Here is an 18,410-nt window from a genome sequence, read left to right on the forward strand (position 1 = left end):
CAATTTCACCCTTTAAACCAGCATTCAACTAAAATTCTGCTAAGGTCCAGTTAAATCAAATTCCCTGCTTAGATAGGTCCGGATAAGCAACTGACATAACTGAGTAGGAACAACAGTTACCTTTTAACGCTTAATTTTAACGTGTAGTGACACTACATGTTACTCCTTTTGACTATTGTCATGGACTATGAACAGATGAAACATGTTTTTTAAATTTACAAACGGGGAAAACACATCTCAGAGAAAAGCTCATTTTGCTAATCAGATAAGTGAGGGTAAATTAAATGAAAATCCCCCTTTTCTCTTTTTGACCTAATGTCTGTAGCTAGTCTCTGGTCCGATGAGCTGCCTTAAGCGAAATAAATAAATGCATAAGATTGGATAAAATGCAGCAGAGGATCTGCACAGAAAGATTTTTCCACACATTTATCAGCTCAGCAACAGTAATCTTTCAGTATTTTTACGCCTGCTGACAACCCCTGCTTTAGTCTAATACATGTATTGAAAACATCACCTTTATCAGTGACAGGAAATGTACAGGTTTCTCTTTCTTACATTTGTTTACCATTTTATTTACTTTAGAAGTAAGCACATACACTATGAGCTTATATGCCTTCTTTGTCGCAGAGAATTCCAAAGAGCTTAAAAAGATATCAGTCTGGGAGTCATTACTTTGCCTTCTGGTAAATCTGCTTTTCAGAAATCCTATTAAGATATCTTATTTTCATAATAAGAAAAAAATATTCTCTCTTAACACACACTGTGCCAGCAATACAAAGCTTTCTTTTTGAATGACCATTTACTGTTCTTCCTTAAAAGCTTTAAAATTATAACGCATTGCTAACTATGCCTTACTTTTTCTAGTCTTATAAGGAACTCATTATAAGGAACTCAACTTGTTACTTCTCTTGAACACCAATAGTCATGACAAGTTTTAGATACTGAACTCAAGTTTATAAGTTTTCCAAAATGACACTTAGAGTAATCTATTGTCTTGACTTGTAAAACGTAACCTTTTGAGTTGAAACATGGGATATCTTCAAGTTGAGTTTACTCACATTTTTAAGGCAGCAGGTGAACGTTAACCACCTGAAATGTCTTTAAGTGTGTGTGTATACTGTGTAATTGAAGCAATTTGGTAAGCATGTAAACCAAATTTGCAACAGGAGCTGATTTCCTTGAAACTTAACTTTTGGTACACTCTAAAAAAAAATTCTGGGTTATTTTTTCTACCCAAACACTGGGTCGAGCCTTTTGGGTCATTTAATTGGGTTATTTTCCTCAGTCTTGGGTAGTTTTTTGGGTAGTTTTGTGTAACCCAACCGTTGGGTTAATGGCTAGGGCATTTTCACTGACAGCTGAATCAATGCACCCCTCCACCACCCCAACGCATCAGCCCAACTCCTTGGGTCAAATTAACTCAGCATAGTCTGTCTGAATTCACCTCAGTTGGAGGTATCGGTTTTTGATTCAATGATAGCAGGTAAGTTAGCGTTCATCACTATTTAGCGTTAATGCTGCTGAAAATGCCTGGCCAAGTGTGTGATATTTAATCAAGGAGCCCTTGAAAATGTATTAATTGGAAAACAATAACTCAGAGAGTGATAATTAACATCACCTGGAGTTTTAGCATACAAACAAATTGCGTTTCAGTATAAACAAAAACAGTATAAAAAAAAAGTATAAACATTATTTTTGTGTTATTTTTTAAACTGCTTCGTGTGGAAATGTTTAATACACTGTGTTACAAGCAAGCCAAAATGTGCTGTCCTTAACGAGACACGCAGGCGTGTTAAAAATTAACACGTGATTGAGTGAAGGTTCGTATCAATATATTTATCCATAAAACCATTACTGTACACTAGAAAAAGCAAAAATGTGCAATAACAGTCCAGTTTACATGGCATTAAATGCACCGCTATTTTCATTAGCTTTGGCTTACTTGTTTGTAATAACCACTGGATCGCAAGTTGATTACTCAGTTTTTTGGATGTTTTAAATGTCTCCTTTGACCAAAATCTGACCCTTTTGTCTTAAATATGACTTATTTGAGTAATTTACTTCAAAGTCTATATATAAGCACCACTTTAACAGCTCTAGCAATACATTTCTGAACACCTTGTATATAATTAAAGGAGATACCATGTTGACATTTGTTTATAATGTAGTATATTTGACATTTTCAAAGGGTAAAAATAACCCTGAAAATATTAACCCATTTATGAAATAAAATTAACCCAGCGTTTGTGTTCTATACTTTATTTACCTAGCAGTTGGGCTAAAAATAACCAAATTTGGTTAACCCAGTGTTTTTTTTTTAGAGTGTATGCTAGGGACCAGTGAGTAGAACTGCAACATAGTGGTTTAATCCTTACGTTAAACCACTTAATGTTAATTTCTTAATGTTGCTCCTGTGATTTTAGATCACTCTACAGAGGTTTTTGAAAAAGGAAAAAAAAATTGAGAAGAATATTGTATGGAATTGTATATTCAGTTAGATATAGAATATTATGTACCAAGAAGAAACATCAGTGAATCTGCTTATTCAAGCTACAGACATTCAGGAAGAAAAATAAATAAATAATAATTTAAAAAAAAATAATAATCCACTTATTGCATGCATAACCATGTGCAAAAACATGGTACTACAAATAGACTGTAAATGAATAGTACTGTGTCTTTACCACTTTTCATTTAAGTTTAGCAACTAAACACAAAAGGTCAACAGCACGTCAAGAAAGGATACTTTAATTGTATACAGATTTGTAAAAAAAAAATTAAAAAAATTTTTTTTTTGTTGTTATATATTTAATTGTAATGCATCATGTAATCACCCCTGAGTCATATATACAAATGTTTAAGTAATTTGTATCAGACATACAAACATTATTCATGTGCTTACTGTTTGTGTAACTAGAAATATCATCCAGAACATCTGAATTCAAGAGGAAACATTATAGGAGGGGTAACCAATACAAAGTAGCAATAGCAAAATTTATGTCCCAGGTAAAGTTATCATGCAAATAACAGAATACACAAAATAAAGATGAAAAAGACATGACCTCTTGTTTGTCAGCTATAATCTAAACATGAGCTCAAGTTTAAGTGGTACTTCAATGAAAAAGAAATATTTGTAACAATATACATCGATTTCTGAAAAAGATACTTTTGTAATGTCTTAAAACCTTAACCCTTACCTCACTCTGGTGAGGTAATGTCAGTATATGTTATAGTAAAAGACGTCACGGTGAAACAGTTTATTGGATCAATTAATCAAACCAATGCCAAACTGTTTTGTGTGTGTGTGTGTGTGAGTGTGTGTGTGTGTGTGAGTGTGTGTGTGTGTGTGTGTTCTAGGAAGACAGCTCAGCTGTGTGTAGGAGAAGCTAATGACAATTTAATCAAACAGAAGTCACTCTTAAAGACTCCTTATGAAGTCAAAATCAGGTGATAATTGCTTCAGGGGTTTTGCTGTAGAGTACAGGCAACAGGCTGTCTGTTGTACTCATCGACATTATGGGTTATTTTTAAGCAAAAGAATTATGCATCCATATGGGTGACTGTGGTTGAGGTGGTAAAGCGGGTTGTCCACTAATCGTAGGGTTGGGGGTTCGAGTCCCGGCCCACATCACTACACATACCAAACTGTCCTTGGGCAAGACTGAACCCCAAGTTGCTCCTGATGGCAAGTTAGCGCCTTGCATGGTAGCTCTGCTACCATTAATGGGTGAATGAGACACAGTGTAAAGCGCTTTGGATAAAAGCGCTATATAAGTGCAGACCATTCAACACCTTACATTCTTGCCGTAGGTCAAAGTGCAATTTTGGAGTAGACTTGGTACCAGGATGGAAGTACAGTAAAGTACCAGTTCATTAATGTCATTCTGTTAATCTGGTGATGTTTATTGCAGGTTGTTTTATTTTCTGTAATAGGAGCTCACAGATTGTGTGACGCACTAATCTATGAGGCTTATTGGCTTTTTGTAATTCCTTCAGATCAAACTCTCCTCCTGGGCAGGTGTTGATTCAGGGGTATGCGGTATTTGCTTGTCAGTTTCCTCTGTTGGCCAGCGTCCATGTTGGTACACAAAGTAATATTCCTTGCGTGGCTCACTGTGGTGCAGGCTGGATTTGATAGCGAGTGGTAACTCATCGGGAGTCAGGGGTCGGTAGTGGCCATCCACTAGCACACTCAGACAGTAGGAGTCAGGATCCAGCACTTCAAACTTCTCTGCACACTGAGCACTCAGGTCCCGAGCAGTGGTATTGGGATCTACACCCAAAGTCTTTGTGTTAGAACATGCCTCCAAGAAAGAGACAGTGATGAAATCCTGCAATAATAAAAAATTTATTATGACTGACATTGATTTATGGAATTTTCCCAGCATTCTTAGAAAACCTCCACAGGAAAACTTATATTTGGATTAATGACAATTTATGAGTTGGCAAATAATGCATTTATTCATAGTTATAGTATATATAAGCTTAAATACACCTAAATATTTATAGCGTCTTGGCAGAAAGTGTCTGTGCACCATACCTGTATGGATGAGTGTGAGGCACGTGCCTTATTAAGAGTGCGGCGACGCTCCCACCGATGAATAGAATCCTGGATTTCCAAACTCAGCTGCCTGGAAGCTGCCTGCTTATCATAGTTTTTGATATGCTCCAGAGCTCCATATGTGGTGGTGAGATAGTATGAGCCTAGGAATACAAATAATACATCACTGAATCAATACTACAGTGCAGTAGCAATAACCGTTACACTGTGACAAGATAGAAATACCTACTGAGCAAAGTTTATTTGAACACTCCCTCGGTGTAGGTATCAGGCTCAAATAAAATGTGGTCAGTGTAGTTACTTCACCAGTGATGAGGATGGTGAGAAATGCAGAGAGCCCAAAGATCAGTTTCAGACTTGCAAAATTTTGCTGATTTTTGAGATCAAACCATCGTTACAACAAACTATTTGAAGGGGTTTCACAAAAGAAACCCTATCTCAGAGCAACCCACAAAATGCTATGCCTGAACTTCAACAAGCATCATTAAAATTACATCTGATGTCATGTATTAAAGTTAGTTAATGCTACAGTGTTATTATAACAGATTGTTATAAATAAATTTAAAAAATGGTTATTGAGTCAGAGGACAATGAAATATGTATAATACGATGTTCTTGATCTGCCGTGATTCACCCTGACAATCATGAAATAATTTTAACAGTGTTGTGTCAAGGGTGTTGGGTACGAAATTTGTATGCATACATCATACGCCATCTCAAAAGTCTGACTCCACAGTAGCAGACAGATGAATCAGGGAGAGAAAGAGTAAAATAATGACTGTGAGAGAATCAATATAGTTAAGAAGTAAAATAGATTTAGGAGTGATGGTGTTTTTCATTTTTTTTTCTTTTCTGTTGAACATTTATACTTTCTGTAATTTGGTGGGAAGCAAAAGAACAACTGTGAGAACTGGTTTATACCTTTTTACCCAGTTGCAAAGTGGGGGGGGAGACAACCCCAAAGATAATATGCCCTCTCTACTCAGAATTCCTACTCAGAAATTCAGGACCATTGCTGCAACCCCAAGTACAGCAAGGAGACATTAAATCAACAGGGCTGTTCACAGGATCAACAGTAAACAAAGTAGCACTTTTTTACTTTTAAATAAGTCATGCTGTATAAGTTAGCATTTGCTTTAGATCAATCAACATACAGACATATCAGCTTATTAAATGTACAGTGTAAAACTGACTTGACAGTTTTGAGGAGGTAAATATGCATCACTTATCACAGTTAGCTAGATAAGATTGTTGCTAAAAAAAGATAAACATATTTCCCTCTTCTCACTTTGTAGATAAACCTACAGAAAATGAGGTAATGCCCAGTGCAGACTTCTCATTTCCTAGCTGAGTTAAGAACAGCATTGGCTAGCTAACTGGGCAGCCACCAGTGGTTGGTAGCAGATTATTTATTTATTCAAAGTAAGGAAAAAGTTTAAGTAGAGCCGTTACTCCAAACCGTGTACTACAATACTATATAGCATGTCATACAGTACTGTGGTCCTTACTTTAGGCATACTGGAAAACAACCTTGAATTCTCCTTGAATGTGTATTACATGGTGCTGGCAGGAGTGAGATTAATCCACATGTTGCAGCACAACCCATGTTATGAAATGAAAGTAGCCACTTTTCTACCAAAATCTTACATCCATCAGCTTTAGGAAAATATTTTTATGTTTAAAATGGTATCACTGATTACATCTGTTATTGCTTTTGCTCACTTTCATGAAGTATAATAATAATAATAATAATAATAATAATAATAATAATAATAATAATTCTGGAGATGGCTGTTTAATATTATTTTTTATATGTTCTGTGGGATTTCCTGTAATTAAGGCACTATAGCTTCAGTGTGTATTTATGTATTCACCTTCTCCAAGCTGTAGTGCAGGGTCCATCAGTTCCATCATATACTCCACATCAAGCAGCAGTGCAGACATGTTGCAACGAGCCAGTACGTACATCAGTACAGGCAGGAAGTCATCTGCACCATGAGGCTTTCCTATGTAGAAATGCTTTCATATGTAAAGCCCAACATAAACAGTACTGTGCAAAAGTTTTAGGCAGATGCAAAGAAATGCTATAGAGCAAAGATGCCTTCAAAATAATAAAATTAAACGTTTCTACATTTAAAAAAAAAAAAACCCGTAAAGAGCAGTAAAGAGTAGTAAATGAAACAAAGTCAATATTTGGTGTGACAAATAAATAAAAATAAAAAGCGTAGTCTCTGGTACAATTTGTGAAGTTTCATAAGGAAATGAGCTGTAAGCCTTATTGAGCATCTTGCAGAACCAGCCACCGTTCTTCTGGAGACTTTGACTGTCGCACTCACTTCTTATTTTTCCAGCAAAACCCAGCAGCCTTCATTGTGTTTTTTTTTTTAGCTGAAAAGTGTCTCTTACGTAATATGCTTCTTTCTTTGATGACACAAACATTTTTCTGTAACATTTTACTTTTGTGCTAGAAAACTAATGCTTGGGAATCTAAAATGTCTTTTGTACTGACTCGATAATGTAGAAGTCATAAAATAAAAAATCTATAACAAAGTTTGTACTAAAAAAATATTGTGCCTCAAACATTTACACAGTACTGTAATTTTACATATCCTTTATAGATAAGACATCTCAAAGTATAAACTGTAGTTACGATATTTAACATATGATTATAGTCAAACTGCCTTGGGACAAGCCACAGAAAATAATAAACAGAATCTAATCTACTTCTCACGCCCCTCAAATAAACTATAGCCTGTGTTTTGCAACTGCTATACTTCCTGAATTAGATACGGGTAATGAGAACATCTGTGGTATTGGAACTAATCTTGGCGTAAGAAGGAAAGGGTGGAGCAGAGAGTCAGCAGCTCAGAAAATCCTTCTGTTCTCTCCAGAACAAGAAAAAAAAAAAAGAAACTCTCTTCTAAGATTGCGTGTGTAAACAGCATGGGACTTATTCTCCTTCCAAACCAAAAATGGTTTCTGTTTAAAGCATGGAGGAAATTAAGAACATAGGCTGCCTGCTGTATGACATACTGCTCGTTCCTAGACACGAAGAAAACAGAAAATCTATTTCAGCATGCTAAGGGGAATACCATTACTCATGTAGGTCTACCTACCATTATACTTGCTAGTCTTTCATAATAGTTGGATGAATAGTATCAAACACTCAGACTGTCTGAGATCAAAATGAATCAATTGAGTATTATTTGGATGGGATTAGATTTTTAAACAAAGACTCACTAACCACTTTATCAGGGACACATTCACACACATTCACATTGGTGCGATTATCCAAATCAGCCAATCATGTGTCAGCAGCACAATGCATAACATGATGCATACACTGATGACTGATGAAAAGCTTTAGGTAATGTTCACATCAAACATCAGAATGGGGAAATTTGATTTCAGTACCAGATGGGCTGGTTTGAGCATTTCAGAAACTGCTGATCTCCTGGCATTTTAACACAGAACAGTCTCTACAGTTTACACAATAATGCAAAAAAAAACAAACAAGAAAACATGCAGTGAGCAGCAGTTCTGTGAGAGAGGTCAGAAGAGGATGGCCAGACCTGTTCAAGCTGACAGGAAGGCTACAGTAACTCACATAATCACTCTTTGCAACCACAGTGAGCTGAAAAGCATCACAGAATGTCAAAGCTACAACAGCCGAAGACTACATTTGGTTCCACTCCTGTCAGCCAAGAACAGGAATCTAAGGCTACATTTCTGTGAGTGAAAATCCCAAATAAGAAAATAAGCAGTCTATTAAATACTCAAACCAAGTGACTGAGATCACATTTCCCCCCCATTCTGATGTGTAACGTGAATGGGGTTGCACATTCCCATGTGAAACTAGTTCAGTTTGAATTGTGCTTTAGTCATGCCAATTTATTCACAGTAAAGAACACAATTTCTTTAATTTGTTGTCTGACCTGGGCAGCCCACAGACATGGACTCATATATGATCTTGCATGTCTTGAGGAGCAGGTCGATTTTCTTCTGAGGTGAGTATTCCTGATGCAAGTTTCCCAACTTCCCCTGGATTTTTTCCATGACAGGTGAGTCAGGAACACAGGTGGTCACACCCAAATCAGTGGTGGTGGTGCCCAGCAGTATCTGCTGATTTTCCTTGAGCTTCTTCAGAGTGCCTGCACGGGAGTGGATGTCCCTCAGACCATTATATATTGCCTCTCGTAAGGGCTTCAGAACACTCTTATAAAGTGATGCCTCAATGATTATCTCTGAAAAGAAGGAGAGATATATATTTACTTAAACAGCCATAACAAATGTAAACCACTACCAGCGCAAACATCATATAATATATAGTATAAACTTTTCTTCTGCTGTTTTTGTGTATAACTGTGTTTTTGATACTTGAATAATTAAGATTGATGATTATAATAAATAACATTAAAAGAAAACACACAAAGCTAAGCAGATTAAGAGCATCGCTTTCACTATTAAGAAGAAATGTATCATACTTAGAGGTTCATTAAAAACCTTTTCATCTCCAAATATAGGTGCGTCTCAAAAAATGTGAATATTTTTGAAAATTTGAATTCGTAGAAAAGTTCATTTTTTTCTGTAATTTAATTCAAAAAGGGGAACTTTTTTGCTTTAATCTGGATGATTAAATCATCCAGATTAAAACCAATCATCAAGATTAAAACCAAAAAAGGTTTGAAATATTTCAAACTCATTCATTATGTAATGAATCTAGAATATATGAAAGTTCTACTTTTTGAATTAAATTACAGAAAAAAAAAAAGACCTTTTGCACAATATTCAAATTTTTTGAGATGCACCTGTACATATAATTATACTGATTGGATGGCAATTATCTTAGATCACTTGATAAATGCATCCTGCCATGGAAGTACAGTATATAGGTAAATTACCCAGTTTCTCCTCAGAATAAGTAGCTAGCTCCTGCAGATTCTGCAGCTCTGTGCTTTGGATCAGATAGCTTTTGAGCTGTGTCATCATTTGTCTGATCTCTTGGAGCATCTCTGTACTGGATGAATGCCTCTTCATAGTGTCCAGAGTAAAGGCCCGGTAGTCCTGTACCAGGTTACCAAAGTATGTGTTCCCATCTCTAGCAAGCTCCACAATCCGTTTCTGAAGCTTGCGGTCAGTACTCATGAAGTTTGTGAAGACGGTGGAGAAGTTCACCATGGAGAGCCGCTGCTTAGCACGATCTAGCATAACAGTGGGTGACCTCTTCACCAAGGCACCCATCGGGGTAGGCTCTGCCTCTTCCTCTGTGCTGCTTGTGGAGTAGGAGTCATGATCCGGCTGGGGAGCACCTCCTTCAGGGGCAAATAATGACACATTTGGAGCTTTTTGGTGCTCTGCACTGACACAAAGGTTCTGGAGTATTGGAGTGGGCTGCGGAGTGATGTGGCTGAGCTCTTGGGTGACACCTTCAGTGGTATTACTGGCGTCTTGGGTAATTATGATCGCATTCTGAGACGGACGTTTTCTCCTAGGAGGTGGCACTGGAGCACCAGGCTTCTTCATGTCGATTGCTGGAAGCATATTCACAGTGGAATCTCCATTTGAAATTTTTGACTGATCGCCCAGATCTTCCTCTTGTGGTGTTTTAGACTGTCCCGACTGTCCACTCACCCATTGGTCAATGCTACTGTCATCAAGGCAAATGAGAGACAAAGCAGCACTAGGATCCTCATTGGTCTCTGCTGCTACAGATGTACAGACAATTTCCTTTAAAGGTTCCGGCTGGACTTCTTCTCCTGAAAGTTGGCCTTCTGATATCCGGCGTCGAACTGGGACTGGGGGATTCTTTTGTGAAAAGGCACCGCTACCCTGTTTTGTTGCTTCACTTAGAGGTGGTTGTGCCGCATCTTGTTTGTACCACGTTTCTGCCTCAGTGCTGGGTAATAGAGTTCCCTCAGCCTTTTTATACCCACATTGACTTCCTTCCTCTTTTTGCACCACAGGCGGAGGAGAACTGAGCAAGAGAAGTGAAGAATCCTCTGACGTAAACTTCTCTCTGGCCACCTTGGTTGACACTTGTGTCAATGCATCTTCAAAAATTGTAAGTGGGCGTGGAGGTAGTGGTGGGGGCCTCTTGAATTTTGGCAGAGCCTGAACAGGCATGTTGAGGCTTTGGGACCTCAGGATAGGTGGAGGAGAGTTAGGAGGCAGACTGTTATAGTATTCCTCAATGAAGATGGGGTTAATGTACCAAAGATGGTCATTTACAGAGGAAAGCTTAATCTCTCCGGAGACACTGCGGTCTGCAGATTTACTCAAATCTTCCCGAATGTGACTATTCAGCTCTGAGCCCCAGAATTCTATCAGCAAAGTTCAGTACATGTTAGAATAGCAGAGTAACTCGGACATGGACACAATAATAATTAAAGTGTGATAAAATGAAATTAGTGTTTGAAAATCTGGAGACTCTGGCTCATATACTTTGTATTACCTACTCCTAGTGTGGAGATCACCTCCATGTCTTCATATTTAATTGCCTGGATGATGGCCTGAGGTAATTTCAGGGTAAAGGGAAGGATGTCCCTGGATAACGATTAAAAAAAAATACTGTACTGAAAACATGCTCAGTTTCAGAGCCACAATTCAGACATAAGTAAGCATAGCTTACCGACTAACACAGTAGAATGCAACTAGTTTAAATATGTTGTCAAAGACCAGGACAGAGCCTTCAAGATACAGCACTGTAAGAGAAGAGAGAAACAAAGCTGTTTATGGTTATGAATTTATCTTGAGCATACCACAGCTACACTGTTTCAACAATTTTAAACAACAACTGGCCAACAGTACATTACCAATAGAACTGTATTATCTACGCATACAAAAAATACAAAAAGACCTAGTCTGAAATTGAAGATCATTTGCCGAATGAATACAGTGACAAACCAGGTTTATACATCAATGTAATACTGACGTCCACACAGGCTTGAATCATTTACCATATTTAGATAAAGCTATAGAAATTGGCAGATGAAAACAGGGCAGAGCTTCTGTCATGGCTAGACGGGAAGATAAATGAAAAGATCTGCCTTCATCAAACAACCACAGCAGCACAAACACATAGACAAGAGGTAGCGTTCAGGAAGTGGACACTGTTAACATAAGTTGAGAGCTGAGGACAGGAAACCTGTGGTCATCTCCCCTCCTCCACAAACTACCCTGTTGGCTACTGTGAACAAATGTGTGCGAGTCAAAATCAAACTTTATTTTGTGCCATCTATTTCCAATTATCAAATTGTAGATCTTTGCCAATGACCATATATGGTGAACAACATGGCAGCACTAAAAGTTGGCCAAATTATAAAATGGCAGTTTACAGCTGGATCCAGTGTTTGCACAGTAGACCTGGGAGGTTCGAAAGGTTGTCTGCCTGATGCTAGTCTACACTTTACATTTCAGCAGTATGCGCTGTTACTGCATTTTGTTCCGCTCGTAAACTGAGCAACATGTAAATTGAAATGAGTCACGGATATGAGTGTGGGAGTGGTTAAAAGTTGCAGCCAGTCAGGTTAATGTTATAACTGCTGTCATGTTATCAACCATTACGGGCACTTCCCAACACTCTTAATGGATGTTTTCGTGATTCCTCAATCCTATGACCTTCAGCTCTATAAACACTTAAGGACATATCAATTCATTAAATGCTTTCAGAGAACTCAAAGAAAAAAGTACACGTCAACTCACTTCCCCTTTCCTCTTTCACATGCAAGTCCAGGATCTGGGGAACTCCCTGCTGGTCTGGAAGACGAACTGACACCACCATCAGTGACTGGCCGCGGTCCCTCCTCACTAAAAAGATCTGTGTAAACATGGTGAAGCCATGATTTAGGCCAGCAGATATATTTATTGTGGATGTAAGATTAGGAGACATAAAGTCCCCTCTGAAAGTATTGGAACAGCAAGGACAATTCTATTGTTTTCACTATACATTTTGGTTTGAGATCAAAAGATATGAGACGATAGATTAGAATTTAACTTTTCCTTTCCTCATATTTACATCTAGATGTGTTAAACAACTTAGAACATGGCACCTTTTGTTTGAACCCAACCATTTTTTTCAAGAGATCAAAAATATTGGAACATGTGACTGATAGATGTTTCCTGTTGCCCAGGTGTGCCCTGATAAATTGATTAGTTCAAAAATTAATAGCTCTGAATGTCTACTCTTGGTTTGAGCCCTAGATTTCACCTGTGAAGACTGCATTTGTTGTTAAAAAGGATTAACTAACATGAAGACCAGAAAGCAAGCCAATTTGAAACTGAGAAAAGAGGGAAAATCTATCAGAGCAATTGCATAAGCATTGGGTATAGCCAATACAATAGTTTGGAATGTTCTGAAAAAGAAAGAAACCAACAGTATACTAACAACCAGCCATGGAACAGGTCGGACAAGTAAAACAGCAGCAATTGCTGACAGAAATATTGTGAGAGCTGTAAAGAAAAACCCCAAAACATCAACAACAACCATCACAGGGCAGGGATGAAGGTATTACAATCTACAATTCAAAGAAGACTTCAGAAATGCAGAAGTGCAGAAATATAGAGGTCATACCACAAGATGCAAACCACTCATGAGCAGTAAGAATCAGAAAACCAGATTGGAATTCGCAGAGAAATACAGAGATGAGCCACAATAGTTCTGGAGACAAAAAAACAATTGAAAGAAGCTGCAGTACAAGCCTGGAAAAGCAACACAAAAGAAAAATGCAACAGTTTCGTGATGTCAGTGGGTCACTGGCTTGATACAGTTATTGAAAGCAAAGGATATGCAACCAAATATTACGTAAATATTCATTTACTTCAAAACCATCTGTTCCTATACTTTTGTTCACTTAAAAATTGGGTGGTCTGCCACCAAAGGTCCCATGTTTTAAGTTGTCTAACACATCTATATGTAAATATGAGTAAATGAATGCTGAAATTCTAATACATACACACACACACACACACACACACACACACACACACACACACACACACACACACACACACACGAGTCCCTCAGTCGTCCTCAGTGTGAAAAGATGGATCTCAACATCATATAGTCACTGTTGAAAAGAGGTCAAATATGTAGAAGATGCTGGAAAAGCAAAGTGCAGCACCTGGAGGATTTTTCTGAAGAACAGTGGGCAATTTAACTGCTCAGGAAAAACAAGAGACTCATGAACAACTCTCACAAAACATAAAAACAGTTGTGGATCATCCAGGTAACAACACACGGTATTAAGAATCAAGCGTGTGTAAACTTTCGAACGGGGTAATTTTTTATAAATTCAGCTATTATCTTGTCTTGTGGACTACAGTGAGGGAAAGAAGTATTTGCTCCCCTGCTGATTTTGTACGTTTGCCCACTGACAAAGAAATGATCAGTCTATAATTTTAATGGTAGGTTTATTTGAACAGTGAGAGACAGAATAACAACAAAAAAATCCAGAAAAATGCATGTCAAAAATGTTATAAATTGATTTGCATTTTAATGAGGGAAATAAGTATTTGACCCCCTCTCAATCAGAAAGATTTCTGGCTCCCAGGTGTCTTTTATACGGGTAACGAGCTGAGATTAGGAGCACACTCTTAAAGGGAGTGCTCCTAATCTCAGCTTGTTACCTGTATAAAAGACACCTGTCCACAGAAGCAATCAATCAATCAGATTCCAAACTCTCCACCATGGCCAAGACCAAAGAGCTCTCCAAGGATGTCAGGGACAAGATTGTAGACCTACACAAGTCTGGAATGGGCTACAAGACCATTGCCAAGCAGCTTGATGAGAAGGTGACAACAGTTGGTGCAATTATTCGCAAATGGAAGAAACACAAAAGAACTGTCAATCTCCCTCGGCCTGGGGCTCCATGCAAGATCTCACCTCGTGGAGTTGCAGTGATCATGAGAACAGTGAGGAATCAGCCCAGAACTACACGGGAGGATCTTGTCAATGATCTCAAGGCAGCTGGGACCATAGTCACCAAGAAAACAATTGGTAACACACTACGCCGTGAAGGACGGAAATCCTGCAGCACCCTCAAGGTCCCCCTGCTCAAGAAAGCACATATACATGCCCGTCTGAAGTTTGCCAATGAACATCTGAATGATTCAGAGGACAACTGGGTGAAAGTGTTGTGGTCAGATGAGACCAAAATGGAGCTCTTTGGCATCAACTCAACTCGCCATGTTTGGAGGAGGAGGAATGCTGCCTATGACCCCAAGAACACCATCCCCACCGTCAAACATGGAGGTGGAAACATTATGCTTTGGGGGTGTTTTTCTGCTAAGGGGACAGGACAACTTCACCGCATCAAAGGGACGATGGACGGGGCCATGTACCGTCAAATCTTGGGTGAGAACCTCCTTCCCTCAGCCAGGGCATTGAAAATGGGTCGTGGATGGGTATTCCAGCATGACAATGACCCAAAACACACTGCCAAGGCAACAAAGGAGTGGCTCAAGAAGAAGCACATTAAGGTCCTGGAGTGGCCTAGCCAGTCTCCAGACCTTAATCCCATAGAAAATCTGTGGAGGGAGCTGAAGGTTCGAGTTGCCAAACGTCAGCCTCGAAACCTTAATGATTTGGAGAAGATCTGCAAAGAGGAGTGGGACAAAATCCCTCCTGAGATGTGTGCAAACCTGGTGGCCAACTACAAGAAACGTCTGACCTCTGTGATTGCCAACAAGGGTTTTGCCACCAAGTACTAAGTCATGTTTTGCAGAGGGGTCAAATACTTATTTCCCTCATTAAAATGCAAATCAATTTATAACATTTTTGACATGCGTCTTTCTGGATTTTCTTGTTATTATTCTGTCTCTCACTGTTCAAATAAATCTACCATTAAAATTATAGACTGATCATTTCTTTGTCAGTGGGCAAACGTACAAAATCAGCAGGGGATCAAATACTTTTTTCCCTCACTGTATATGTTAATATCTGTTATGTGAAATAGCTTATTCATGACAGGACTAAATAAAAAACAACATGGGATTTTAATGATCCCTCTTATATTGTTAACAGTATTAAGATTTAGCAGATTCTTCAACGGCTAGCCAAACTTTTTTGACATAACTCTATATACACACACACACACACACACACACACACACACACACACACACATATATATATATATATATATATATATATATATATATATATATATAAATTACATGCTTACCCCAGGCATCTCTTTGCTGAGTATATGAGTAGCTCTTTCCTTGGTCATTCCCAGCTGTAGCCACACTGGACATGTCTTGATCAGCTTCTCTAAGATGCTAATGCTGGGATGGGCTGATTTCTGAGTTTGGACAGGTGGGGATGGTACAACGGGCGTTTTTGAAGTAAGTGGTGGTGGGGGTCTCTGATGAGGTTTAGAGGTTGGCCGTGGAGGGGCTTTGGGCATGGCTGTAGAGGAAGCTTTGGGGATTGCTGATGGCTGCTGTGCTGGGAGAGGTGGGCATGTAGGTTTAGGAGCCTTTGCTTTATGTTGAGGAGGGACAGAAGGTTTGGAGTTAGGAGGTGGCAGAGAACTTTGAGGTTTTCGAATTGAGAAAGGAGGCGAGAGAGGCAGCGGAGGGGAGGTGGACTTTTGGGGATTTAGTGGAGTTGGGGTAACTGAAATGTCAACCAATTGGAGTGGTGGTGTAGATTTTGGCGAGGAAGAACAGTCGGAAAGCACAGAAGATGGGGCTGTAGGTTTGGGGATGACAGTGGGTGATGTAGCAGCAGCCGAGGACAACATTGTACATATTTAAGAATAAGGAGAAAAGGCTGAAAATGAAACAAGGGAGCTCTGGTTTACTGATTTAGAGGGATCTGAGGAACAACCTGAGAGAAAAGAGAAACAAAAGATCATCAAATGGAAACCACACGTCTGCTACGAGTTTATACTGCAACTACATTGTTGTGGAATTCATGATACGGAGCAGAGAAGCAGAAATGAAAGCACTCTATCGAAGCAATACCACTTCTGTATAAAAGAAGTCATTAGTATTTGCATATTCTGGTGAAAATGAAGTGCATGTAAGTCGTGACATTGTGTCATTACATAAGAGAGATGTTAACACAGAAGAAAATCTGGTAGGGTCTGACTATGTTCAGTGGTTTTGCATAGCATGAAGTTGTTGATGTTACTCCGAGTCTGCTCTCTAAATGTTTTTTTCCCTTTCCTTCTCTTGCCAAGCCTTTTCCTTCCCTACTACATAAATATGCCTCCCAAGGGTATGATGTCAATAGTGTTGAAACACTGGCGCTGTGCTTTTACAGATCCCTTTATATATATATATATATATATATATATATATATATATATATATATATATATATATATATATATATATATATATGCATACAGAGAAATGTTAACACACACACACAAAACTAAACCTTGGATAGACAAGGATTCTCTAATAGACTCCAGAAAACAAAAAGAGAGCACTGATAGGTGTATATTTCTATGAATTTTTTGTGTTTAGTAACTCACCCACTAGATGCTTAGGAGTCCTTGGTTTTAACAGCTGTTTTCTTCATCATTGTGTCTTTTACGCCACAACCTTTTTTCCCCCTTCCCCTCGGAGGTCTTGCTTCTTCGTGTTTCCTTTTACCTCTCACATATGCGGTCTGAACTCGCCCATCTTCGCCCTTTGCTGTTCTATTCGCCTGTTTTCATTTAACAGAGCAATAATTCTCTTCACCTAGCAGAAGATAAATTTCAGAAAAAAAAAAGTTCTCTCTTACTCTATCGTCCTTATTTTGGTCTTGACTTCCTGTCTCGGAACAGCAGTGTTCTCAGGAAGGGGCTGTCCAGAGTGGTCAGCCAACCCCTAACACACACATATACAGACTCAAAGATGCACATACAAACTTTTAAACTTTACTACTTGCCAATAAACTTGATCTTCAGATGCACTAGACAGTTCAGCAGACCTGACTTATTTGTATATACGTGTGAAAGGACAAAAAACATTCGGAAGCATTGAACTTCTTCCCAGTGTATTTAAAACTAAGCTGCTCCAGATGCGCCAGAGACTCTAACGTGTTTCACAAAGAATGCAGCACATGTGGGAAGTCTCAATGCGAGGTCTGAAGCCCAGCCCATCCCTTTCTGCTCATGACTGAGCATGTTCAAATGGAAGGGCTTTTTGACCAGAAGGGTCAAACACAATTTTGTTGTTAACATGGCTATGGGTTTTTTTTTTTTTTTTTTTTTAAATTCCAAGAATCCTTTACATAAGCTTCATATATGTAGAAAACCAGCAGATGTTTACTTATATTGCTATTCTTGTGTAGTCTACCTTGTGTAATTACATATTAAGTACGTTTTATTAGGTCAGTAGTTTATATTGTTGCCTAGTTATTAATGTAGTTGTAGTTGTCACTACTGTAGTTGTAGTTAATTTAAAGGTGTCTAACAAAACTAACAAAAGCCATCCCAACAGATGTTTCCTGTTAGCTAACCGTGACTTCACACTCAACTGAGTGTGGGGTGAATGAAGAAAACCAAGCTACCAGAAAGTCTTAAAGCACTGAAAGCTCACTGAAGGCGTGTCAATAAATTTAAAACATTAATTTCTAAGTTTCACCAAATAACGTGAAATGCTAAATCCATTTCAGTTAAAAACTCACTCTCTCTCTCTCTCTCTCTCTCACACACACACAACTTTTGTGTAAGCTTTTTTCAGCGTGGGAAAAGTCATCAGTTAGTCTAATTTAGTGTAAAAGCTGTTGAGGACTACCATGGAATTTGAGAGGAAGCTTGACTCAGTTTTCTCTTCCAGCTGAACCAGTCATCCTTTCCAATTCCTCTTACAAGGCTACTGTGAGGTCAACTGAAACACAGACCCTTAA

At 38.5% G+C, this 18,410-nt stretch overlaps 1 protein-coding gene across 1 annotated transcript; it reads right to left on the reverse strand.

The window, feature by feature from the left end:
* Positions 1 to 2,732: 2,732 nt before the first annotated feature.
* rin3 (Ras and Rab interactor 3) lies at positions 2,733 to 17,631 on the reverse strand. The gene is made up of 10 exons (XM_017476703.3): positions 17,047 to 17,631; positions 15,742 to 16,391; positions 12,263 to 12,377; positions 11,190 to 11,262; positions 11,013 to 11,104; positions 9,463 to 10,881; positions 8,497 to 8,805; positions 6,436 to 6,567; positions 4,541 to 4,704; positions 2,733 to 4,331 (listed from the first exon to the last, which is right to left on the reverse strand). Exons 2-10 carry the CDS (start codon positions 16,303 to 16,305, stop codon positions 3,993 to 3,995), a joined length of 3,207 nt encoding a protein of 1,068 aa, XP_017332192.1. The 5' UTR covers positions 16,306 to 16,391; positions 17,047 to 17,631; the 3' UTR covers positions 2,733 to 3,992.
* Positions 17,632 to 18,410: the final 779 nt, after the last annotated feature.

This window comes from Ictalurus punctatus, chromosome 9 (assembly GCF_001660625.3).
Source record: "Ictalurus punctatus breed USDA103 chromosome 9, Coco_2.0, whole genome shotgun sequence".
NCBI classification, from domain to species: domain Eukaryota; kingdom Metazoa; phylum Chordata; class Actinopteri; order Siluriformes; family Ictaluridae; genus Ictalurus; species Ictalurus punctatus.